Source organism: Saccopteryx leptura, chromosome 4 (assembly GCF_036850995.1).
Source record: "Saccopteryx leptura isolate mSacLep1 chromosome 4, mSacLep1_pri_phased_curated, whole genome shotgun sequence".
Taxonomy (NCBI): domain Eukaryota; kingdom Metazoa; phylum Chordata; class Mammalia; order Chiroptera; family Emballonuridae; genus Saccopteryx; species Saccopteryx leptura.
In genome coordinates this window covers 190571613-190597063 of record NC_089506.1, presented here as the reverse complement: position 1 = coordinate 190597063, position 25451 = coordinate 190571613, and the positions used below count along the sequence as shown (strand labels likewise).

The window sequence follows — 25451 nt, the reverse complement described above, 5'->3', positions numbered from 1 at the left end:
TTAGGGAGGAGAGCCAGCAAGCAGAGGGGGCCAGATGGCCTGGTGCTGCCCAGCAGGTTGCTGCCCCAGCCCCTCTGGTCTCAGAGTACCTGGACCCCGTCTCTTCCTGCCTGGTACACCTGAGGCTGAAACTGGGGAGGGCACTTACCCGGCCAGGGTAGCTCTGCAGGAACTTGATTTTCTCGAACAGCTTGATGTTGTCGGCACGCAGGCTGTCCAGCTCGCTCTGCAGGGCTTGGATGGTGTGCTGGGCCATGCGGTTTTCCTGTGGGCAGGCAAGCAGGGCCAGCAGTAGAAGGGGTGGCGGGAGAGGCTCCATGCTGGCATGGGCACTGCTCCACTACCTGGAGCCTCTTCTTTGCCCCTGGCCATCTCTTTGACCTACCAAGACCCTGCTCACAGCTGCCTGCTCTAGGAAGTCTCCTTTATCCTTCTATGAGCCCATCTCAGGCTGAAGTCACAGTTCTTGGGTTAGGTTTCATTGTTTCGTTCATGGTATTATCAGTCTTTAAAAATTATTATCAAGCCTGACTGGTGGTAGTGCAATGGATAGAGCGTTGACCTAGGACACTGAGGTCCCAGGTTTGAAATCCTGAGGTTGCTAACTTGAGTCTAAACGTTGCTGGCTTGAAGCCCAAAGGTCATTGGCTTGAGCCCAAGGTTACTGGCTTGAGCAAGGGGTCACTGGTTCAGCTGGATCCCCTGCCCCCTTGTTGAGGCACATACGAGAAGCAATCAATGAACAACTAAAGTGACACAACTATGAGTTGATGCTTCTCATCACTTTCCCTTCCTGCCTGCCTGTCTGTCTCTGTCTTGCTAAAAAAAAACCCATTATTGAGATATAATTCATATAACATAAACATCACTATTTTAAAGTTTACAATTAGGCCCTGGCTGGTTGGTTCAGTGGTAGAGCATTGGCCTGGTGTGTGGATGTCTAGGGTTTGATTCCTGGTCAGGGCACACAGGAGAAATGCCCATCTTCTTCTCTATGTCTCCCCCTCTCGTTTCTCTTTCTCTTTCCCTCTGCAGCCATGGCTCGATTGAAGCAAGTTGGCCCTGGGCACTGAGGTTGGCTCCATGGCCTCTGCCTCAGGCGCTAAGAAGAGCTCAGTTGCTGAGCAATGGAGCAATGCCCCAAATGGAGAGAGCATTGCCCCCTAGTGGGATGGCTGGGTGGATCCCAGTCAGGGCACATGTGGAAGTCTATCTCTCTGCCTCCCCTTCTCTTGCTGAATAAAATAAAAAAAAAATGTAAAAAGTTTATAATTCAGTTGCCTTTTTTCAGTATCTTCACAATGTTATAAAACCATCCCCACTAATTCCAGAACATCTCATCATCCCAGTAAGAGACTCCAACCTGCCAGTAGTCACTCCCCTGCCCCTCTTCCTGTATCCCCTGGGAACCACTAGTTTACTTTCTATCTCCATGGATTTGCCTATTCCGGACACTTCATGCAAATGGAATCACACAGTATATGATTTTAATGTTTGCCAATCTAGGGCAAGGTGAAATGGGATCTCATTTTAAAATTTATTCAAATGCTTCAATAAGCGTTTTCTTCACATCATTAAAAATTCAACCAGGACTAAAGTGAACATGCTAGTATGATGATTCCCTAAAAAATTAAACAGAATTAGCAAATGATCCAGCAATTCCACTGCTCGCTATATCCCCCTTCCCCACAAAGAACTGAGAGCAGAGACTCAAAGAGATATTTCTACACCCATGGTCCCAGCGACAGTATTCACAGTAGCCAAAAGGTGGGTAACTTAAGTGTTCATCAAAAGATGGATAAACAAATGTGGTCTATTCATACAATGGAATATGATTCAGCCATAAAAAAGCAGAAAATTCTGACACACGCTATAACACAGAGGAAGCTTGAGGACATTATACTAAGTGAAACAAGCCAGTCACAAATGGACAACTACCATCTAATTCCACTGCTATGAAGCACCTAGACAAGTCATAGAAACAGAAAGTAGAATGGAGCCGGGGGAAGAGGGGAATGGGAAGTTAGTGTTTAATGGGTATAGAGTTTTAGTCTGGGGTGAGGAAAAGAGTTTTAGAGTCGGATGGTGGTGAACTGAACACTTAAAAATGATTAAGATGGTAAATTTTATGTTATGTGTATTTTGCCACAAATTTTAAAAAATACATGATAAAAAGTCTACATTTTTAAAGCAAAAAGTAGAATACTTAATACTTTTTCTCTCCTACTTAATTTATTTTGAGGACTTTCTTTTAAGGGCTCTACGGTGTGGCCGTCCCCAGTCCCCGAGGGGCATGTGGGTGTTTCCAGTCCACTGCCCGTGCAGGCAGCTGGGGGAGCATCCCTGGCTATCCCTCATTTGAAGGCCTGGATTACAGAGGGTCCCCCTGGATCCTGCCTACCCTGTCACGAAACCAGCACTGGGCCTGGCCCGCAGTGGGTGCTCAGTGAATGTCCGCCTTCCCTGGTCTGAGCCTGGAGACCCGATGATGGGAAATGGGGAGTTTGGAGAGGAATGGTCTAGAAATTCATCATCAGCTCGAGCAGTGGCTCTTTGAGAAGGACAAAACCTTCCTGGCTCCATTCTTCCTGGGAGAGTGGTCAGGGGAGACTTGGCTCTGTGAAATGGGGGCTCTGCAGAGTCCCCAAGGCCAGGCTGGTGCCATCTCTGGGTGCTCCCCTTGTCTGTCATTGGGCCCTCTGCACTCCGGATCCAGTGTCAACTCCCTCTCTGGGGACACCCAGGAGGCTTTAAAATAAACAGCGTGCTCCTGCTTCTTTTACTCCATCCCTGACTTTCTCTCTTGTCTTCTGTTCCCTGCTCTTCCAGGACCACAGCAATCCTGCTGGTGCTACAGTCACCGTCCATGTATTGACAATGCCCAGTAGAGGCACCTCACATTAAAGGCCCAGATGCAACTGACTGTCCCTTCCTCCTGGTGCCCCTCCAGGAAGGCACCAGCCAGCCGCTTAGCAGCCAGCCAACTCTTTCGGACCTTGCAGAGCCCTCTCATCTCCCATCCCAGTGCTAACCAGGCCTGGCCTGCTTTGCTTCCGAGATTTGCGCATTCAGGGTGGTGGTATGGCGTAGACCAGCCCCTCTCATCCCTAGACTGTTCATCTTTATCCATCTCAGAGACCCCCTTCTCTCCAACCTGCCCCTCCTTCTCCAAGTCCCCCACCTGATTTACATACTTCTTTCTGGATGATGGTGACCACTCCCCAGTCATCTTCGCGACAGTCTTCTGTCCTGACTTGGCTGCCCAAGCGATCCTTCTTACCCTCCACCTTGGCAGTGTTGTTTTCATGTTTAAACCCTCTGTTGGTGCCCAACCCGGCTATAGGGCACTTGCCTGCCATCTCTGTCTTTTTATTGCAGCCCTGGAATGACCTGCACTCCCTTCTGGCTTGTCCCCCTGTCTCTGATCCCACATTCTCCTCTACCTTGGGTGTCTGATTCCTGTTTCAAAGCCCAGTGTGGCACGACCTCCTCCAGGAAGACCTCCCTTACTGCACAGAAGAAATCTAATCCCATTGCAATTTATAGTCTGTGACACATCTTTCTCCCCCAAGCCTGAGTGTCCCCCACTGTGGCTGCAGGTACAAGGAGCGTAGAGGGAAGCATGTGACTCACAGCCTCCAGCTCCTGGTTCCGGGCCCGGAAGCGCTCCCTCTGGCTGGAGATGATGGAGAGTAGCGAGTCCACCTGGCCCTCGGGGAGGGTGCCACTGGAGGGTGCTGAGGCTCCTAGGAGATGGGGGAGAGTGGCAGGAATCAGAGCCTAGCAGTGGGCCCTCACGTTGGGTGGTCCCAGCCCCAAGGGAGCTCTGGCCAAGTGCTATGGGGTGAAAGGCACAGGTGTCTCAGTACAAGGTGCTGAGAGGCTGGGAAGGGTGGCCTGGGGATCAGGGAGGGGAGGTCCTGCCCACACTGTCTGAAGGCCAGGCCCCAAAGTCCCACCCTCTCACTCTGTACTTGGATCTAAGACCCCACATCTGTCAGACTGGGCCCCCAACTCCAGGGGAAGCACAGGAACACTGGGAAGCCACGAGTATGCCCCTCCCCAGGTTCTGGCCTCGGCACTGGGGGAAGCCACCTCCCTTCCAGCGCCGGGAGCTCTCTGGCTGCATTTCCACAAAAAGGCTTCCCTGGGGAGCTGACCTCCACCCACCAGCCCTCAACAGGCCGCTGGCAGGTCAAGGGTGTCAAGGCTTCAACGGGGTGTGTCAGACTAAGGCCTAGAAGGGCAAGCGGGAAGCTTACTCCTCTGTAATGCTGCTGCTGCAGTGCTAGGACGAGGGACCCTGACTTTCTTTGGGGGGCACGCTCTTTGGGGACCCGGGCTCTGGCTACACCACGTCTTCTTCCTTCCCCACTCCTCACTGGCCCATGGTTACCCTGGTGGGTCACGTCAGCCCCTCCTTACCATAGAACAGGGCAGTGGCCTCCTTAATGGGCTCTGGGATCTTCTCCAGGCTGTGCTCAGCTGCACCCTGCACAGGAGAGGAAGAGGTAGGGGAGGCACCTTCACGTGTGGCATTGAACACACCCTTTCAAGGTGCCAAGCAGATGGGGGGCAAGGAGCAGAGGGAGTGGTTTGGCGGCAGGGGCAGGCACAGCAGCAGCACAGGAAGGCCTGGGGAGGCCGCCTGGAGTGGGCCACCACAGAGAAGGCAGGGCTCCCTAGTTCACTCCTGAGTCCGGAGCACGGGGTGGGGGTGGGGGCTCTCATCTGGTCACTCTGCCCTGATGGCCAGCAGAGGCTTGGTGACCTCGGCACTGACCGCCAGCCTGCTGTGTGCCCTGGGCCAGCCCCATTTCTTCATTTACAAAGTGAGGGGGTGATGTGACGACCTCCAAGGGCCCTTTGGGCTCCAGCCTCCCATGATCTTGGGACCTCAGGTCCTCTTGCTGTGAGATGCGTCAGTAATCCTGGCCTTACCTCTGTTCAGAGCTCCCAGGGCAGAGGCCCAAGCCAGTGCCTGAATATGGGGTGCTCTGTGCCTCTCTGCCCTGTGGCCTGACATGCTGAATTGGGTCTTTAGGTGAAGCGAGCAGGCAAACCCCAGAAAGTGCTCTTAGTGGGTACCATGGGGGGAGGGAGCAGAAGGTGCGCTCACCTCGGCGTCTGGCCGCTGAAGGGACTGGACCGTGCTGAGATCCTGCTCCAGGCGGGCGATCAGCTCCCTCTGTTCAGCCATCGTGGCCATGGCCTCGGTGACGTGGACCTGCAGCTCTGCACAGCGCCCTGCAGCCAAAGGAAGACAGGACCGTCAGAGGGAGCCTGGTGGGATCCACGGTACCCTTTCCCCTCTCTGCCTCTCCAAGCACAGCGAGTAAGTAGGACTCCCCGGGCGCCACAGTAACGTGCCGGCTGCTCCCTCTCCACCTCACATTGCCTAAGGGCCAGCACTGGAGCAGCCAGCAGTCACAATGAATCCCAAGTTTCTTCCAGGGCCGCTGCCCTGGGTCCATGACCAGAGGAGACCCTGAGAACAGAAATGGTGGAGGAAGGTAGGGGAGGTGCAGTGGGGGGCAGGCAGGCCTCCTTCAGACCCAGCAGGCTCCAGCACGGTGGTGGGGAAGGGGTGGTCCCCCAGGAATCCACGTAGCCCTGTCCCTCTCTCCTCCATCCAAGTGCTAGGTGTCTTTACCACAAAACAAATCCAAAATAATTCTGTGTGGAGATCTTCCCGCTCTTTGGGAAGGTGGAAGATGTTGGGGTGTTCTCCTAGCCCAGCCCCCGTGGGAACCTCCAGCAGCTACTGGCAGGGGGGACAGCAGTGGCCTGGGAGCCAGAAAGACCCAAGTTTGAGTTCTGACCCTACTTCTGGTTGGCTGTGTGACTGTGGTCGGCCAAATCACATTGTCTGGGCCTCATTTGTAACATAGTGACAAACTTCTCAGGGCCCCAGAGAGGGAGGCCCAAGTCCTGAGGCACAGGGTGCTGTCCTTCGGGGAGGACTGTATGGCCACCAGGGGGCACTGTGGCCCCAGGAATGAAAGGCCCCAGGCTACCGTGTCTGTACCTTCCCGGTGCACTCACCCTGACGGTGCACCCTGCTGATCAGCTGGCCAACCTAGCCTGGCTGGGCTCAGCTGCCTCCAGTGCCGGGCAGTTGGCTCCACCGCCGCCTGCTCCATCTTCTAGCTGCCTGCTGTACACCAAGCCCTTTATACACTTCACAACAGTCCAGTCAGTCAGAACAGATGATCACCATTTCACAGAGGAACTGAGGCTTCCCAGCCAAACCCCAGGGTGTCCAAACCAGCTATGTCTAAGTCCTTCCCCACACCAGGGGAAGGCCCCACTGATTCACATATATATGTATTTTTAAGATTCTATCTATTGATTTTAGAGAGAGGAGAGAGAGAGAGAGAGAGAGAGAGAGAGAGAGAGAGAGAGAAAGGTGAGGATGAGGAGTGGGAAGTATCAACCCATAGCCACTTCTTGTATGTATGTGTCTTGAACGGGCAAGCTGAGGCCTCAAACTGGCGACCTCAGCATTCCAGGTTGACGCTCTGTCCACTGCGCCACCACAGGCCAGGTGACTCACTGGTTCAGACCCTGAATAGATTTCTTCCTTCAGACATCACTGAGCCCTTCTTTGTACCTGTCAGGTCAGTGGTGTTGGCAGAAGTGAGGGGTCAGAGGTGGGACTGGGGGAACAGGTTGGACTTGAGGGCAGGGCCAAGTCAAGGAGAGAAGCCTACAGGTGGTGGGGTGGGGTTGGCCCTAGGTGGCTAACAAGAGCTTTAAGCAGACCCTCTGGGCGAGAGAGACCCCAAATGCCATGAGCCGCTGGCCTAATGGTGGAATCCTTCATCCCTGGCCTGCAGGAAGGGACCAAAGAGTAGGGTCATCTTGCTGCATCAAACATGCTTAGGAGGTGAGGTGGACAGAAATCATGGTGAGATGTGGGAGAGGATCTTCGGAGGGGACAGGGTCAGTTCAGTCACTGGGTATCTAGAAGGACAGCTATAAAAAGGATCACATCCAAGAACGGTGTTGGGACCAATCCTGTGGGGGTGGGCAGACAGACCGCAGTATGAGTGGAGGGTGTGGAGCCCAGAGAAGGGGTGGAGCAGTGTGGAGAGGCGGACTGCTGCCCAGCAGGATGAGCCCTTGTCCCTGGAGGTGTGTGTGCAGCATGTGCAGAGGGGGAGCATGACATGAGGGTTGGATAAAATGCCAGTGAGATGATTCCTTGGACTGCTATGTTGTCTGCCACCCATCTGTGGCCACCCAGCTGGTCTCAAGCTAGGACCCTGGAGTAGGAGTGACTTGCAGCTCCTAGAGCCATTTATGGGCACGGGGGAGATGTGAGGGTCTCCAGGCTGGCTTTTCTGTGTATTTGTGTCTCTGCCTGCTGCTGAGGGGTGGGGCGCACAGGTGAGGGCCCTAACAGCAAGCCCTCCATCCTGGGCAGTCCTGGCCAGCTGGCGCCAGGGCACTTTGTTAAGCTGGCCTGGGGGCCCGCCGACCCTGCTGCCACAAACACTCCCAGACAGGGGGTGAGCTGCGAAGATGACCTCTTGGGGTGCAAGGCTGAGGCACCCCTGCAGAGGGGGCCCGGGGAAACTGAAGGCTGGCTGGCATGCGGTCACAGCAGACATGGAGGCCGGCTGCCTGGGAGCCCCAGGGAAGCGGGGCCGGGCTGGGCAGTGCAGGTGGCGGGATAAGACTGGAGGAAGGCCCAGGGCATGGGCACAACACCTAAGGCCAGGACATCAGCCGGGAGCCCAGCTGTGACCCAGCTGTGACATCATTCCACGCTAGAGGGATGAGAAGGCCAGGAGACTGACCGTGCTGGCATCCCTGAAGGAGGGCTGTGCCTCTGCCACGCCCAGAACTGCCCCCTCCCCCCCACACACACAGGGAAGGGATGCGCAGCAGTGCGGTTTGGCTCTAGTGAGTATGATATGCTGCTAGCGGAACACCTAAGGGGACCTGTGTGTGGTGAGCTGGACTGATGGGCTGAGGCTGGAGCTACAGGCCGGCAAGAGTTCAGGCCCCAGCGCTGGCTGAGCCCCCAGTGGCCGACACAGAAGCCCAGAGAGTACTGCAGCGAGAATGGCCAGAACTCCTGGAATGCCAACATTTTCACAGGTGTCCTGGAAAAGACTGGAGAAGAGGAGGCAGGAGGCAGGACGGAAATCAAGAGAAAGTGTGTAAGGCACCTAGCTGAATAGGGAACCTTCAATGGGTAAGGAGTGGTCACAGGGGTCTGTCTCAAGGAGGGCTGAGTGAGGGAGGGCTGGAGTGAATTTGCTGGTGAGAATTTGGTCAAGTTAGTGGTGGAGTGGGGAGCAGCAGGGGTGTGGAGGAGGGGCCTGGGGGCCACTGTGGACAGATGCCCGATGGGGCAGCACAACGGGCAGAACCTGGTGTGAGGGGCGTGCTCAAGAGAGGGTCTTCAGGAGTTTAGAGCATGCAGCATGGAGTATCTGCAGCCAGGGGAGAAGCTGCATCTAGGAGAGGGAGAGGTGACAGACGGTTGAGCATGGGGGGTGAGTAGAACAGGTGGAGAGACAGAACTTGCCTTTGCAAGGTGGAAAGGCCCCTGTGAGGTGGGCCCAAGACAGGCTGCTACCCTTGTGAAAGTTCATGGAGACATGTTCTGGGAGACGCTGAGAAGGCTTCCTAGAGGCATGACACTTCACAAAGGGGAGAAAACAGCAAAGCAAGGTCAAGGGCAAGACTTAAGGAGGCTGGACTATGACTTAAGGTCAAGGCACGATTTCTGACTGCAGACTTGATTAAATGCAAAACCTATCATAACTGGCATCAGATGGCAAGGCCTGGGATGTGGTGTCTACAGCTTTCTGGAGGGTGAGGACTGTGCTAGTCAATCAGCCTGCAAGACGGGTGGGTGCTCTGGAGTTGCTGTGCTTGGAGAGTGGAGGGGTGCTGAGCCTCTCACGCACCCACTCCCTCTCCCCCTCTGTCTGTCCCCACAGGTGGCCAGAGGTGAATGCTGAGCACTCCCTGTGCCTGCAGCTGCCAGCCCCCCACTCCTAGGCAAGGGCTCCCCCAGCAACTGTCCTCCCTCTCCCACAGCGTCAGCCCTTGCTTCAATGTTCCAAACGTACGTTATTCTCCCATCTGACTCCCGCCCTCCAACCCCACTGCTTCCTCCAGCAAAACTCCCTGAGGAAGTTGCCTATTCTAAGTATGCACTGAACCTTTCCTATCGGACTCAGGTGCCCACTATGTCAACTGTCCTTGCCAAGGTCGCACATCGCTATGTGCTCAGCTCCCGTCTTACTGACCACCCACCAGCAGCTGGTTTCCAGGTCACTGTATTCTCCTGGGCCTCCCGTCCTGCTGGCTGCTCCTTCTCAGCTCCTTTGCTGCTGTCCTCCTTGCTAAGCTGTAACGCTGCTGCAGCTGGGGCATTGTGCCCACAGGCCTTTCTCTTTCCTCTCTTTCACTCGGCCGCCTTGAGCGCCATTGCTAAGCAGATGACTCTCCAATGTATATCCCCAGTACAGCCCTTTGCCAGGGCTCGTTCTCTGCTTGGCTGTATAACTCACACTGAAGCCTGACACCCCGGACCCCTACCTGCTTCACCGCAGCAGGACCTGCTGTTGCACCGCCCAGGAGGTGGTGTTCTCAGGGGTGTGGTGAGCAGAGGCAAGGCCATCCTTCAGTGGCTCTGACCAATCCCTTGGGGGTCATTCACCTTCTTTTCTCTCATTCCTTATAACTTATCTGTCCCAAGTCCTATTTTGGCTCTACCTTTAAAACATATCCAGAACCCAATCACATTTTTGCAACTGCCACCACGTGGTTTGGGTCATGACCTCTCATCTTGATTATGGTCTCCCTTTTTACACTCTCAACCCTACAATCAAGTCACACAGCAGCAGCCAGAGAGCCTTTTAAACAGCAGGATCAGTTCACCTTCCGTTCAAACCCTCCAAAGCCCCTATAACAATCAAAGCCCTGCAATGGCCCACAAGACCCCACCAGCTCTGCCTCTCCCAATCTGCTCTGTGGTTACTTTGCTCCGGTTATACTGGCTCCTGCCATATATGCACCACAGGACCTTTGCACTTGCTGTCCCCACTGCCTGGAATGTTCTTCCCTTGGGCATCTGCATGGTTCATTCCTCACCTCTGTCAAGAATCTGTTCACATGTTACCTTCTTAGTGAGGTCTAGTCTGATCCCTGATTTAACACTTTAACCCCTCCACTTGCTTCTCCAGCCCTCCTTACCATATTTTGCTCCTATAACATTTACCATTGTCAAAGCTACTATGAAATTCACTCATTTATAATGCCTACCTTTTGTCTTCCCCTACTAGCAGACAAGCTCGGTTTGTCCCTGCAATAACCCCAGGGCCCAGAGCAAGTAGCACACGGTTAGCTCTTAGTGTGCACTAGCTGACTGGCTGGGCGGATTCCATTCAGGAGGAGGCATAACAGGCTGGGCACCTTCAGCAAGAGCTTGGCAAGGCCAGGTAGCCTCTGCTGGTGCCACCACCTGATATCTGTGCGGCCTCACCTGGACCCCTCCAGGCCAGGCCCTGGCATGGGAACTGCGCATTGGCCAGTGCAAAGCCCCAGGGTGACCCTGCACCTTGCCAGTGAACGCATACTTGGTGGAGGGGTTGGGGGCACTTTCTCCCCAGCTGGGACCCCTGCACTCAAGCATAGCAACAGATGCTCTTGGCTATACCTAGGTCCTTCTAGATGTCAGATGAAAAGAACAAGCCTTACCCAGAGCTGCTACCCTACAGACTGGCTTTGTTCTTGCCAACAACATGGCTATCCCTCTCCCACCCCACATGTCTTTCCCCAACACAGAGCTTGCTGTCCCTCTGACACTATCGCCTCTGTGCATGGGCCACTCATTTTGGTGTGCCGTCCTTGCCTGCCTGCCACAAACGCCTCTCCCCATTTCAAGGCTGCTCCCTGTAAAGTCTTTCTTTTTCCCAAGTTGCTGCTCAGATGCCCCATCAGTAACAATTACAGGACCAGCCTAGGCCACGGCTCTGTACCTGATCGTCTCCCCTCTGGGCTGTGAGTGACTTGAGGCCGCTGGACATCTAGCCTGGGGCACCTCCCTGGCACAGAGCAGTTCTCAGTGACTATCTGCCGAATAGATCAGTGAAGGAGCTCCCTCACTCTAGACCTCAGTGCCATTGATATTCTATTCGGGGCCAGGTCATTTTTTGTGGGGTGGGGGGGGGTACTGTTCTGCACCACAGGACGTTAATCAGCATCTCTGGCCATCCTCTAGATGCCAGTAGCACCCCTGCCCAGCTGTGACAGCCCAAAATGTTTTTAGACATTTACTCATGTCCTGGAGATAAAGTCACCCCCAGTTGAGAACCAAAGCCCCAGGGAATCTAGTCTCCTCAAACATGGAAAGCTTCTGGGTGTGGCTGCAACGTGAGGGGGACCAGCCTTGACAGACGCTTAAATTAGATGGGTCTCAAAGAGGAAACCGTCTCTGTGGAAGGCACAGTCCTCTACACAAGAGTGAGGAACAGGGAGGGTCCTTCCTGTCTGTGACTGCGTCCAGGGGTGGCAGCCTCAGCCGCCTAAGGAACTGAGACCTGACTTCCCAGCGGTGGGCTGAAGAGAGCTGCTGAGGCCCTGGCCGGTTGGCTCAGCGGTAGAGCGTCGGCCTGGCGTGCGGGGGACCCAGGTTTGATTCCCGGCCAGGGCACATAGGAGAAGTGCCCATTTGCTTCTCCACCCCCCACCCCCTCCTTCCTCTCTGTCTCTCTCTTCCCCTCCTGCAGCCAAGGCTCCATTGGAGCAAAGATGGCCTGGGCGCTGGGGATGGCTCCTTGGCCTCTGCCCCAGGCGCTAGAGTGGCTCTGGTCGCGGCAGAGCGACGCCCCGGAGGGGCAGAGCATCGCCCCCTGGTGGGCGTGCCGGGTGGATCCCGGTCCGGCGCATGCGGGAGTCTGTCTGACTGTCTCTCCCCGTTTCCAGCTTCAGAAAAATACAAAAAAAAAAAAAAAAAAAAGAGAGCTGCTGAGTGCGGAGGACTCTGCTGCCCGGTCTGTGTGCCAGTCAGTACGTCACGGACATCGCCGAGGGCGATGGTAAAGCTGGCAGCGGCTCGTGCCCGGGCTAACCTGCAGGATGCCTGGTCCTGTGCAGGGGCCCCTCCTGCTCTGGCACAAGGTGGAGACAACTTTGACTGGAGGCAGCCGCTCCAGCAACCAAATCTGATGAAGAATTACCCTCGCCGACAGCCACAGTGAACATGCACTGAGTGCCTGCCACGGGCTTGGGCACCGTGCTGAGTGGCTTACAGATATTATCACCTAGTCCTCCTGGCAGCCCTGTGGGTTGGGCATTATTATAGTCCCTTTCCAGAGATGGAAACAGAAGCTCAAAGAAGTTAAATTCATTGATTCTTTCAGAAAAGATTGCCTGAGCATTGACTAAGATTTGTCTAAAGTCACCAGCTGGTAAGAGAACATGCTGGGACTCCAACTCCAATGTCCCTTGACCACAAGGAAGGGCCCTGATGGCTTCCTGGAAAGTGAATGGGGTCCTCCAACCTAATGCCCAGGAGCACCCCTCCTCTCTCACCCCAAACAGAGCAGCTCTACATCACCTGTCCGCAAAACATTTTGCTTGGAGGAAAAAAAAAGAAAAGTCTCTTTCTACTGACATTCTGAGAGTCCAAGCTTCTGAGTTCCAAGGCCGGAACTTCTGACTGCTTGTTCAAGACTGGGCATGGGCTATATCTCCCACTGCCAGTAATACAGTTCACCCATGCAGGCTGGGGGGCCTCGTATCAAGAGCCTGATGAACAGCCCCTCCTCATCCCACCACTATATCATAATCTGGGTTCTCAGATCAGCCACCACCACCACCCCCCCCCACCGGAACCAGTGCAGTGCTGAGGCAGAGACCAGTCAATTGCATGCAAGAGCCACGGAGGAAGAAGCAAACATGCCCCAAGACAGCCACTCGGAGGCCCCTTTAAACACAGCAGACAGGAACAGGGCAGACGACTCACTCACTCACTCCAATAATTATATCATCTCCTTGCCATACCCTGTACATCTGCAATTGTGTTTCCTCAGGGCATCCAATAAGGCACATCATTTTGTTCAGACCCACTTAACCACAGGGCAAGGAGAAGGGCCACTCAGGCAGCAGAGTGGCTGCCTGGGGGGGGGCGTCGCCCACTTACAGTCACAACAAGAAATCAGCTTCCTTTGCCGCCTCTGGACCTGGCAGTTTACAAACACAGAATCAACCTGGAAAACCATGTGCAACTGCCATTTTGGTTCATTAATTCTCACTTTAAAAGCACTTGGGGAGATTTTCTGGGTAAAAGGACTTCTTGCTAAGTGCTTTTTAATTTTGTTTACATTTTAATTTTTATTTATTTATTTACTTTTGAGAGAGAGAGAGAAAGAGGGAGAGAGAGAAACAGGGAGATGAGAAGCATCACCTCATAGTTGTAGCACTTTAGTTATTCATTGATTACTTCTCATATGTGCCTTGACAGGGGCCCCAGCTGAGCCAGTGACCCCTTGCTCAAGCCAGCAACCTTCTGCTCAAGTCAGCAACCATGAGGTCATGTCTATGATCTCATACTCAAGCCGGTGACCCTACACTCAAGTTCGTGAGCCTACGCTCAAGCCAGATGAGCCCGTGCTCAAGCCAGTGACCTTGGGGTTTTGAACCTGGAACCTCAGCATCCCAGGTCAATGCTCTATCCACTGTGCCACCACTGGTCAGGGTTTTTAAAAAAATATATTTTATATCTTAATTTAGTTAGTGGATCTTTAAAGAGTGGGGGCATACCTAAATAAGCAAACAGAGGAGTAGCAGAAGAATGTTAGCCGAGTTAGACTTTAGCTTATTGAACTGATAGAGCTCCAGTGGTTTCATGCTAATTTCTCCCATCTGGGGGTGGGGGCGGCAGACATTTGGAGGCAACTTTAGACATACCTATGTCCTTGAGGGACCAGATGAGATTTGGGGCTGCTGGGAGCACCTGGCACTGAGACTGTGCCAGGCTCTGGGATCTCCCACTGGAGGAGGTTTGAATCCAGTTCAACTCAAATTTCTGTGTTACATGTGGGAGCTTCAGATTCTGAAAACTACAAATTAATGCACAACAAAATAATACCTCCCAGTGGCTCACATATCAGTAAGGACGGCGATTCTTTTCCAACCCTGAAGATCTCAAGATGAGAAACACCTGTCACAGGCATGTGGACCACCTAGTAGCCAACTCTAAGGGCTCTCCCACCTCCAGCCTCAAGCGTTGGCTGGAGAGACCCCTTCTCAGGAGCCAGATCATTCCAGAAATCCACACACTGTTCCTTCTTCCTCTGTGGGAACTAACTCACTCGGCTGCATTAACAGGTCTCCTTGGCTGGTCCTTCTTTACACCAGGAGTCAAGGACAAAGGAAGAGAATCCCTCAGAGCAGGCTGAGGCCAGGCGGAGATACCTGGCTGTGGCCCTGGACACATTTACTGCGCTGCTTCTGTTCCCAGCACTGTTGGCCACCATTGCAACCAAACAGTTAAGGGTGCAAACAGCAAGCAAGGACAAAGGCACTTATGGAGCAGGTACTGTATGTCTGGATGGAGAAGTGTACAGCGGGGCCCGCTGGTGCCCAGATGAGCATGCGCCCTACCCAGGCCCAGGTTTCTGCTGGTGCCTGCCAGATGCCACGCACCACTGGAAGCATGTGGTGGAGGAGGAACGGCTACCTTGGAAGAGCAATTTTTGAGGTGCCTTTTGACCAGAATGACAGTGTTTGCTGCTTTTCAGGCCAGAGCACTTTAAATAAAAACGACCCACACATTCTTGTGTTTGTATAAAAGATATTTACTTCAATTATCACACCTAGGGTGCTAGTGAATAATAATAATACATGGTGTGAGTTTCATACAGTGATATTGCTTCTCCATATCATATAGGGACCGTTGTACAGTGCTGAGAACAAACATCGTATGGCTAACCAAAGACAGAAGGGACAACGCCGAGGGGCCGACAGGTGCCTCCCCCACCCCCATGCCAGCCGGATCAACTTTTGACTCTTAATGTTGAAAACAAATAGCAAGAAATAAAATGTTACCAGAGATGGGTCACAGCAACACAGCAGAGGCTTATCAAAGCTATTTGTAAAAAAAAAAAAAAAAAATTAAAAAAAAAAATTTTTTTTTTTGGTCAATTGGGTCTCTGTGAGTGAGGATTTTAAAATAAAGTCTGTGATTGTAAGGATTAACAAAGAAGCTCTAAAAACACCTAAGACTTAGTGCGTTATAGAAAATATAAAATACTGCTAAAATGTAAGACACCACAATACACTGGGGGGAGCTGAGCTTATTAAGAATTCTCCGGAAGAAGTCCGCCACTCCGCGAGCGCGCTTGGCTTGTGCTGTGTTAGTAGTCTGGACAGGAGCGTGGCTACCCGCTCGCAGGCAAGTAGTTATTGCACAATCGCAAAGAGCTAGGTCTTACTCAGTGGAAAGGGACGTGGGAAGACCACCTTTTTCTTCCCCATTTTTATAACAAGCTATTCTCAAATGCTTTAGAAATTTTGAACAAATCCTCACATCTCCAAAATGCACAGCATTTTTTTCTGAGGGGTTTCAGCTGGTGGGACATGAGATGCCCGTTTTCTCAAGGAAAGAGGCAGAAAACGGTTCAAGAGAGAGAAATGCATAGACTAGAGAGATATGAAAACCCTTTGGGGGGGGGATGAGGGCAGTTATTCTATTGGAGGCCATTCTTTCAAAGAGATAACAAAATCGGGACCTCCAATGATTTCAGAGAAGGGACAAGTCATGGCATGGAAACTGAGTCAGGGGTCGTGGGCCCTTTGGGAGCAGAGGCAGCTGTCTGCTCCACCTGGGGAGGCTCCTCCCTGCCTTGGCCTGGGGGAGCTTCCTTCCTTGTGCCAATGGGAGTGAGCCCACTGGCACGAGGCCAAGCCCCACTTGACCCTCGCACCTCATTGCAAGCAAACGAGTCTCCTGTTGGCTGTGCTTCTAGCCGCTCAGAGCTCCGCGTACATCTAACCTTCCTCCACACTTAACCATATTAAGGGGAAGAGGGGCTCCCCCATGACCTCCTTGGTGTGGGTCCTGAAGCCACAGCCCAAATAAGAAACACTGTTGCTCTGAAAGATGGTTTTGACCAAATTTGTAAGCAAGAAAAACAACAAAAGTTAACTAAAACATGTCAAGCCATATGAGCCTTGCAAGAAACCACTCTCTCACTTGGAAGTCGTAGTCTTGGCCAGGGTGCCCCCCTCTCTGACCAGGGCTCACTGAAACTTCATGAACCCAGAAGTCTTACAGAGGCTCTAGGAGGCTTTGGGGAACTGAACTTTGCTTCTAAGTCTCCTTTGCCACTCCTCCCACGAATGTTCTTCAACTAGCATTTCCTCCCTCTGGTATATTTTTTGTTCATCAACTCTCATTTAAAAAGTTAGACATATGGAGACCACCATATTTTGGGTGGCTACTCTGGAGAGAGATATCTGATCCTGCTGGAGAAGCCCCCTCTGCCCCCCAGTCAAATCCCCAGACCCTTTGGTTCTTTTATTTGGGGGGGGAGGGAGGGCAGGAGGCAGAAGACAGTAACCACTGGAGTGATAGCAAAAAGCATTTATAACAACAACAACAACAACAAAACAAAACAACAATATACTCCTGATAAGTACTTAAATGATTAACCTAATAATAAATAGAAGAGGATAGAAATAATTTTTTTTTCCTCAAGGAAATATCCTTTTATAATTATCCTCACGCACGCTGGCAGGTCAGTAGCAGTCAATCCATCTCAACAAGAAAAGGTTAAGTGCTGGAAGGAATGGCTGTGGTCTCATACTGGAGAGGTTCTCAGCTGCTGAGTCACAAACACCCCCACCCTACCACCCAGCCAGCAGTTCTGGCCAAGTGCCCTGCAGGCCTAGCTTGGTGGTCAGCAAGAGGCGAGCTAGGGGCAAGGGACGGGGTGGGGGGTGGGGGGTGGGGGTAGGGGTTGAGAAAGCCTGTTTTCCCTTCAGTTCATGAATAAACGGAACTACAGTGAACATACTCATCCACAACCTGAATCATCCTGGTCTAAAGCTTACTTTGAGTTCATTTGGTGTGCAATACATTATCTCTTAAAAATGAAGAAAAATGATTTCTATTGCACAGAGCTTTTACACAGTCATCTATTTAAGTGCTTTCTGTTTAAAGCAAACTAAAAAAAAAAAATAAAAAGACAAAAGGAAAATGAAAAAGGAGAAAAAAGAAAGTATAAAACAAAAGCAGCCCCATGCCACTTCAATGTGTCTTGCTGACGGGAATCTGGTTTCACCAACGGAAGTCCCAATGCTTCCGTACACACTGTGCTTCTGATTATTTTCCATAGGGATGTAGCCGTGACATTGGGATATAAGGCACCTTTCCTTTCTGATCACAGAAAGCTTGATACATAGCAAATAGCATATTTTGTGGTAGAAATTAAAGCCTAACATTACAGAAATTATAGTAAGACAGGCTATACTTTTTAATAGTATTGGATAAACTAAAATGATCATGAAAAGCAACTTACAAGTATTTTAGAAGTTTAGTAACGGGGATGGGGAAGTGCACATTTATGAATAGCCTAATGTCTTTCTCTCACTAGCCTTTTTTTTAGGATTCTTTGCCTACAATGCCCAACTTTTAAAGTTAGCATTTTGGAGGAGACTAGGCGCTTTGGAAATGTCTTGTTAAAGCTAAATGTCACTTCATCCAGAAATGAAAATGGATATGATGCCACTGTCGGTGTAGACACAGTATCTTTGGAGGGGAGGATGTGGTGGAAGTAGCTGAGCCTGGGTGGGTGGGGCAGTTCCTGCAGGTGGGACCGATGAGGGGGGGAATTGCATTTCCCTTTTCTTCCCTGACCAGGCCTGAGCCTCACAAGCTGCCAGAGCTGTTGGGGCAGGAAGACTTCGGGGTGGGGCCCATTTTCGCTCAGCTGGCCATTCCCCACACCCTGTCTTCGGTTTTCAGCATTGCTCTAGGGGTTCACAGGCTGGAGCTTTCTGAAACTTTAATTGGGAACTTGTTTCCCTGTATTTTTTCTCTGGTAGGTTTCATCTACTAAAAGGCAGAAACTGTTGGGAATGGAAATATTGTCAAATCAGACCATTCTTTTAGCAAGCAAGCCAGTGAGCTGGTCAGCCTGCCATTCAATGCAATGAGAATTACATCACGTTGAAGTTCCAGGCCACCACCTTGCCACTCAGGGCAAAAGCTCTGCCTTGTGGGTCATGAAGGCTCCTCTACTCCCATCAAGGCCCAATGAAACCGCAGAATCACTGGGGCATTTCTACATGTGAGCTTTTCCTGGTAAATGTCCAAGTACATGGTGATGGTACAAATCTTAGGCTCCCACTTCCCAATTCTTTCCACAAGAACACTTTGGCCACAAAGATGGATAGACCCACATCCAACCAGCAGCCCTGGAACATGGTTTTTCGTACTGGGTGGAAACTGGCACATTGTTTTGGGAAGAGGGCCACGTGACTGAAGATTGGGCAAGCGGGCTGGAGAATGCCATATCCTCTCCTTTCAGATGCTTCCAAAGAAGTGTCACAGCGGAGCTGGAGTCATAACCTCTCAGTGCCAGAGACAATAAAGACAGAGGTCCCAATGCCAGGTAGAAACCCGAGGAAGTGTCCTCACGTGGCCATTTAGGGGGCAGCCCAGGGCAAGAAAAATGACTGTGAGGGATCTCAACAGCTGAGCAGGAACAGGCAGAAAGCAAAAGCAGGCCAAAGACAAGGCCCTTTGAGGCCTGAGACTGCTCCTGCCTGCCAAGGAAACAGCTGACAGATCTTCAAGAGCAGGTGGAAGTCAAGAGAAAAATCCATGTGCCTTGCAGAGCACAGCTGTCTGTCCATGTTGAGCTCCGAAGATGTCTGTGCACCAGGCCAAGATCATGGATGCCACGCGTCTAGCTTCTTCTCTTCCCCCAGACCACTGCCGCACAGTTCCAAGGGGTGTCAGGTGAGGAGTGACGTCAAATGGGAGCATGGGTTAGTGAGGTAGACGGGACAAAGAAGGGCTATGACAATAAGGGAGGACATCCAGGGGGAGAGCCAAACCTCCGGCCTGAAGGGATGCCAGAACTTCGCCTTGCTACATCTCCCCCACATGGCTGGCTTACTGAACTCTGAAAGTAGGAGCCTGGGATAGCTACAAGCAGACTCTTGTTTTTATAGGTCTGTTGAGAGGTGCCTGTCATAGTGCATTTAAGGCAAAGGCTATTGTCCCCCAGCTCCAGGTCTAGTCAGTCACCATTGTGCTGACCTCAGGGTGTGCGTATACGCCCCCTGACCCTCTATTTCAGAGGGGATCGTTTTTCTAAAATTGAGGAATGAAAAACATTGCATAGAATGTCAACAGAGTTCACTGATTTCCCCTGTATGAAAGGACGTGAGCTCAGGAGGAACAGAGAAACCCAGTCCAACTTTAGCGGAGAAGGCACCCTCCTGCGGCCTAAACTGTTAGGTGACTCTTGCTCCAGTCTCTCAGGGTGTGACTGCTGCACGATCTTAGGGGAGTCAGCTGACACTGGAGCACTCCCTTGGGTTAAAGTCCAACCTGCCTTCTGCCTGGTTTGCTCATGAGCTGCATGACTGATGTGCTCTGGCCAAAGAGGCAGATGGGGTGTTTCCTTCCTCCTGGAGCTAGCCAGCTGGACCTGGGGTGGAGAGGGTTTCTCATGCCAGAGAGCAGAGAAGAACACTTAGTCCAAAGCTCCATTGCACTCTGGGTCTGGATCACCAACCAGCACACTGAGCATCCACATCAGACAGGATGGGTTTTAAACGGGGAGAAAACAAAGATGCCAATAGGGAGGAGACTGGGCAGAGAGGCATTTGTGCTTTGGAAGTACGGGGAGATCATAAACCATTATCTTTTGGCCTCAGTCACTTTCCCAGACATAATGGCCAGTGTTTGAGAGTAGTCACACAAGTCAAGATCCTGGCATTTCCTGGAGACTTCTCCCGAGCCTGCATCCCTGGGCAGCCTGCTGATCATAAGCCACTGCGTGCTGTGATGTTCCTCAGGCCAGTCGGCTCTGAGAACTGACTTAACGGCTGTGGTAATCCTTTCTAAAGAAGAGCGGTCTGGTGGACAGAAATCACACACATCCTGACTGATCTGGAAGTTAAGGGAGGTGGTCACTTGGGAGCTGGGTGGTGGAAGCAAGCGGGCACCATCCACCTCAGACACCACAGGCGAGCGTGGGCAGGAACCAAGGGTCAGGAGGCTGCTGTGAACACTGATTTTACGCTAAGCCTCCACTTAGCCGGCTAAGTAATGGCAAAAACCTTAAGTTATGAACACTGCTTCCAATTAACAAAAAGAAGCCATTTAAAATGGTATAATGGAGCTTGTAATTAAGTGTTAGTGTTTTATATGGAACCGTTTTCCCCAGGGGAGAGGTACAAATCAGCTTTTTAAACTGATGGAGCATAAAGAGGAGGGGTTGGCTGCCTGTGGGAGCGACTGCTTGGAACGCCAGCCAGCTGAAGGTAAATCCACGGAGCAGATGCTGTTCAAGGCACTTGAATATTGCTTATCAAGATGAAAGATCAACCCTTAGACTCAAACTGAGGGGCGCAATGAGGAGGGGCATGCTCCCACCCCCACACCAACAGGTTTCTGTTGTTTAGTGGCAGCTCTTAAAGTATTAAAGACAGTGATAGCTTAAACACAAAACAGCATAGGGTTGGGATAGCAATGAAAAAACATAAATAGAGAAAAAATACAAATATAGAACTGCAAGCAAAATTTAACCAACTGATTGTATCGAGCACCCAGATGTAAGTCTGGCAAAAAAGACAGAATGGAAATCAACAATATCCTAGTTAAAAAAACAACAACAACACAACAACAAAATGACTAAATTGCTTGGAAGAGCCAAGGTGGCTGTTTTAGACTGTTACTATTTGGCCACTAGGATGAACAAATTTATAATTTTTCATTTTACTCAGATTTAATACCTCCGTAAATAACAGTCATGCCTTTAAAACTAAAACACTACCCTAATATTTTCTGTTAACTCCCTGCTTTTGATTCTGATGAAAATCAGATATTTAGTGATTCATCACACATGATGACAAGATTCCCTCAAGGTTTACGTGGAGAGGACACCACAGTACTGTCAGGGGCTCTGCTACTCACTGTCCTAAGGGTCACTAATGCAAACTTGCTCTTCTTAATGCACCTGAAATGAGCCAGATATTAATCTGTTTCCCCCTATGCTCCTCCATTTTGAATTCTCGCTGAACCAGATTTCAAGTTCAGAGATGATGCAACCATCAAAAGACAAACGACCTGCCTCACAGCCTCCTAGAGCCTTCTGGAAACTTCTCATTCATGAAAAGGCATTGTCTTTAGTGTAGTGACTCTTAAATTTGTGAAAACTTGAACTAAGTGCTGCAGTTGCAGGTTAAAAGACTGTAAATGAAATATATAATTTCTAAAACGTCATGCAAGAAATGTGGTTTCACATCTTACAGTCAAAGTCCTACAAGTTAATTAATACAAGCACACTGAGGTGTAATAGCGGGAGCATACCTCTAATATTATAACTCCCTCCCACCCCCAAATCAAAAAAGATAATATTAATTAAACTTAAGAAATAATGAATGCACCATTAAAATGTCATCCAAAGATGTTGACCTAAGACAAAGGTTTCAATGATACACAATACGGTCAAAAAGTTTTCAATCAGTAATATACAGTATGACAACTACATCTTGTAAATTATACCCAATACTGCCGGCAGTCTATCCCTCTAAAGAATATTTGCCCCTTTCATCCCTTCCTAACAATCAGATAATAAAATACAGCACCTATAAATAAGCAAAAAAAAATATATATACCGAAATCATCTATTGTTAGTTTAAAGATATGGCAATAAAGGAGTCTAAATTAGCAAACTTGTAGAAGCCATAACTGATAAACAGCTTATTGAAAAAAGGTGGCAGTAATGCACTCTATGTGTGCACAGGTACTTAAGAAAATACACAGACGTATAAAATTGCACACACGCACACACACACTCTCATCCGCCTCTATTCTCACGCATATACACATAGACAACAGGAGGAATCAGAGACAAGTTAGACTTTTGATTTGTACTTAGACTGCCCTAAAAGACTAAGTAAAAGACTGCATAAAAGAACGTTCCAAGAGGCAAAATGAATGAAGGGTCAATGGTCTGGTCTGGAAGTGAAGAGCATCAATGTTTTGGTGTCAGTTTGGGCCATCTCTATGGGGGTGGGAGCAGAGCCCAGATTGCCACCTTCTCTCTTCTGCAGGGAAGGAAGCTTCCCACGACTTCAACAGTCATCAGTGCTTGTGGTGGGAAGAGGGAAAGAGAGAGTGCGCGAGAGCCCTGCCCAGGTCCAGGGAGCGGCGTCCCCTGGTGGGGCTCAGTCCATCAGGCGCCTGGGAGAGTGGTGTGAGGTGTGGTGCCTTCCGTGCCAAGGAAAGACGGCTGTCTGTGAGGGGTGGGCCCCATGTGGCCCCAGAACTGTCGGCTGCGACCTTATTAGCCTATTCTTTCCTCTTTTCTTTAAATGCTCACACATGTGCAGACGCACTAACACAGACGTAGACACCATAAATTAACAAAATGAACGGGTACATGCTACAGTTCTAACTTGTCTCCTAAACCTCCGAGATATGAGGTCTGATCAGCGTGCTCTGCGGTTAGAGGTTAAAAAGCAGATTATAAAATACCTAAATTCGGATCTTTTCTTTTTGTCCTGATTTGGCCTAGAATGGAGTGTATTAAACAGACCCTGGGCAGCAAAAGCCCAGAGTCAGTTAAAGCTATGGATCAATGTGCACTACATGTCAGGATTCTATTCACGTACAAGAAAACACTACGTCAGCTACCACAAAATCAGTTATTTTCCTGATGTGACTTTTCTTTTTGTTAAAAAATATGTGGAGTAAATGTGTTTTATTTTGATTCAAAGTTTCAAACGAGAAGATTCTTTACTTGAAAATATTTAGGAATCCAAACTAGTGTGTTTAGAGTCGGTTTGACTGTGCAATCTCTTAGTGGCAACTGAACAGCTACAAAAACTTTCTTTTTTAATTTTTCTGAAAAATCCCCCCCCCTTTTCCTGGTTTAAGAAGATAATAGTGTATTATCGCTCTGAAGCCATTAGATGGCAGATAAAAAGCCCCCTTTTAATATGTGGGTTTGATTTCTTTTTTTTAAAGCCCACACGAAAGAGGAGGGCACAAGGCAAAGCTGTAAGAGTTATTCCAGAACCTGTGGAAATCACTTAGGGCAATAAAAAAAACACTTCAGGGTACAAAAAAGCTCGACTACACATTTCCGTTTTCTTCCTTGAAAACACGACATAGATTGGGCTTAATGCTCCTTTGTTTTCTATATGCACCTTGGCCTATGGCGATTTTGCCCTGTGGCCCGCAGGGCAGTAAGTGCGCAACACGGTCCAGGCCCGGATCTGCGCGCGCCCTCGGCCCGGCCCGGCCCGGCCTAGCCTGGCTCGGCCAGACTCGGCCCAGCTCGGCCGGACTTGACTCGGGTCGGGTCGGTTCGGGTCGGGTCGGCCCGGCCCAGCCTGGCGGGTTGGGCGCGCGGTGCCTCTCAGAACTCCCATTCAATGGGCTCCTCCCGGCTGGCGGCCTTCTCCAGGCGGTGAATGATGCTGTTCAAGTTCGCGGCTTTCTTCTTCCTCAAGGGGTTGTCTCGCGAGTCCCTGGCGCCCGCCGCCTCGGGGAGGCCGAAGAGGGTCTGCAGCGAGCTGGGCCTGCGGGCCGCCGGCGCGCTGGTGCTTGGCAAAGCGGAACTCCTGTCGGCGCCGGCCCGGGCCCGGCAGGGGCCCTCCCGCGGCGGGGCGGCTGAGGTAGCGGCGTCCTCCCCGGCGGCCGGCGCGGCCGCGGGGTTTGGCACAGGCCTCGGGCCGTCCGCGGCGCCTTCGGGCGGCGCCGGTGCCCGGGCTCGGCCCTCGTCGGCGTCGTCCGGGGCCGGGGTCCCCGAGGGCGGCGGCTCAGCCTTCTCCGACGGCCGCGGCGCCTCCTCCTGATCCTCCGGGGCCGCGACTGCCTCGGCAGACCCTCCCTGAGACTTGGTGGCGGCCGCGGGGCCGCCCGACTCCTCAGCGTCCGCGGCGCCCGGGCCCTCGGCGGCCTCCACGCCGTCACAGCTGTCGCCCTCAGAGCTGGGCGCTGGCCGGCTGCTTCGGGCCGAGGGGGAGTCGCTGGCCCCGGCCTGGCCCTGGCTCCCGGCCTGAATCTCCTCAATAAACAGTTCTCTGCGGATCCGAGACCTACGAGACACAAGCAGGGAGGGCACGTGAGGTGGCCGCTGTGCACGGGTGGACACTGGCCCCTTCCCTTGGAGCTGGGGCCTCCTGCCACCCTGCCCCACCCCGCTCTCACACTCCTACCCTAGCCTGCAGGCCCCAGGCCCTATGGCCCTACCACCCAGTGAGGGGCGCCAGAGCTCCTGGCCCCGGTGGGGGTGGTAGCCCCAGTCACTGCCCGGCCCCAGCCAGCAGCCTGAGCAAAGCCCCACTTCGTTTCCCAGACTCTGGGCCTTTGCATAAGCTGTCCCTTAGCTGGAATGTCAGTCCACCACTAGGGCTGGGGCATCAATGTTACTTAGCTAATGTCATCTCCATCTCACCCCACCTCTAACCAGGCTGTGAACGGCCAGGTCCCATTTACTCATTGCACACCCCCAGGCCTAGCATGGTATACAGTAATAACTGCTGGCTGAAGAAATGGAAATGTAGGTAGAATAATAACCACTGCTTCCTCATCAGGACTCCAGAAGAACCAATTATTAGTGCCCAAAGTGAAATCTTCAGTGTCCAGCTCTGAGCCACAGGTCAGGGGATCTGGTCAAGGCTGAAGTGGGAGTCTATCAAATTCTGTGTCAACTAATTCCCTCCTCTGAAAGGAGAAGACCAAACATGTGCTCCAACACATCAAGCATGTTTTAATCAAGCTGAGTGCAGCTGACAGTGGAAAATGTGCTCAAGTACTTTGCTGGGTCTGAAGGAAACAACTGGGTCCCTGGCCTTCCCTGTTTTGGAGCCCCTGGAGACATGATGAAAGCGCAGTTAAGTCTTTTTGTGCCGGAGTTTCTCCTCTCATCATGCTGACAGTACTAGGCTCAATCAGAAGTCTTGCTAGGTTTTTATTCAAAGGTTGAAAAAGCCAACTGTTAGTGGTAAAGCATACTCAGGTAAATTTGCCCAAGTCCAGTGTCCTGCAAAAGCCCTTGGAGTGGGAATGTAGGAAAATATTTCCTGCAGTACATATAACTCAATAACAGTAATGTTTTTTTTGAGACCTCACTATATGTCAGGTCCTGTGTTGAAGATGGCAGGAGTTGGAGCCAAGGAGGATCTGGCTGTAGTCAGATTGAGTCCAGTCTATCAGCTCTGGTGGTAGC

General features: G+C 51.5%; 1 protein-coding gene across 6 annotated transcripts in view; it reads right to left on the bottom strand.

Annotated features, from left to right (window-relative positions):
* The window catches only part of CUX1 (cut like homeobox 1), a 375210-nt gene that overhangs the window by 4845 nt on the left and 344914 nt on the right, over positions 1–25451 (bottom strand). For 4 of the 6 annotated variants that reach the window (XM_066382339.1, XM_066382340.1, XM_066382341.1 and 1 more), the window contains one exon: positions 16984–24318. In XM_066382339.1, the coding sequence (XP_066238436.1) occupies positions 23637–24318 (682 nt within the window). In that variant the 3' untranslated portion in view covers positions 16984–23636. Of the gene's footprint in view, positions 1–148; positions 266–3633; positions 3747–4425; positions 4493–5119; positions 5248–16983; positions 24319–25451 lie in introns of those variants that run through there. The other 2 variants (XM_066382343.1, XM_066382342.1) reach the window with 1 other exon arrangement.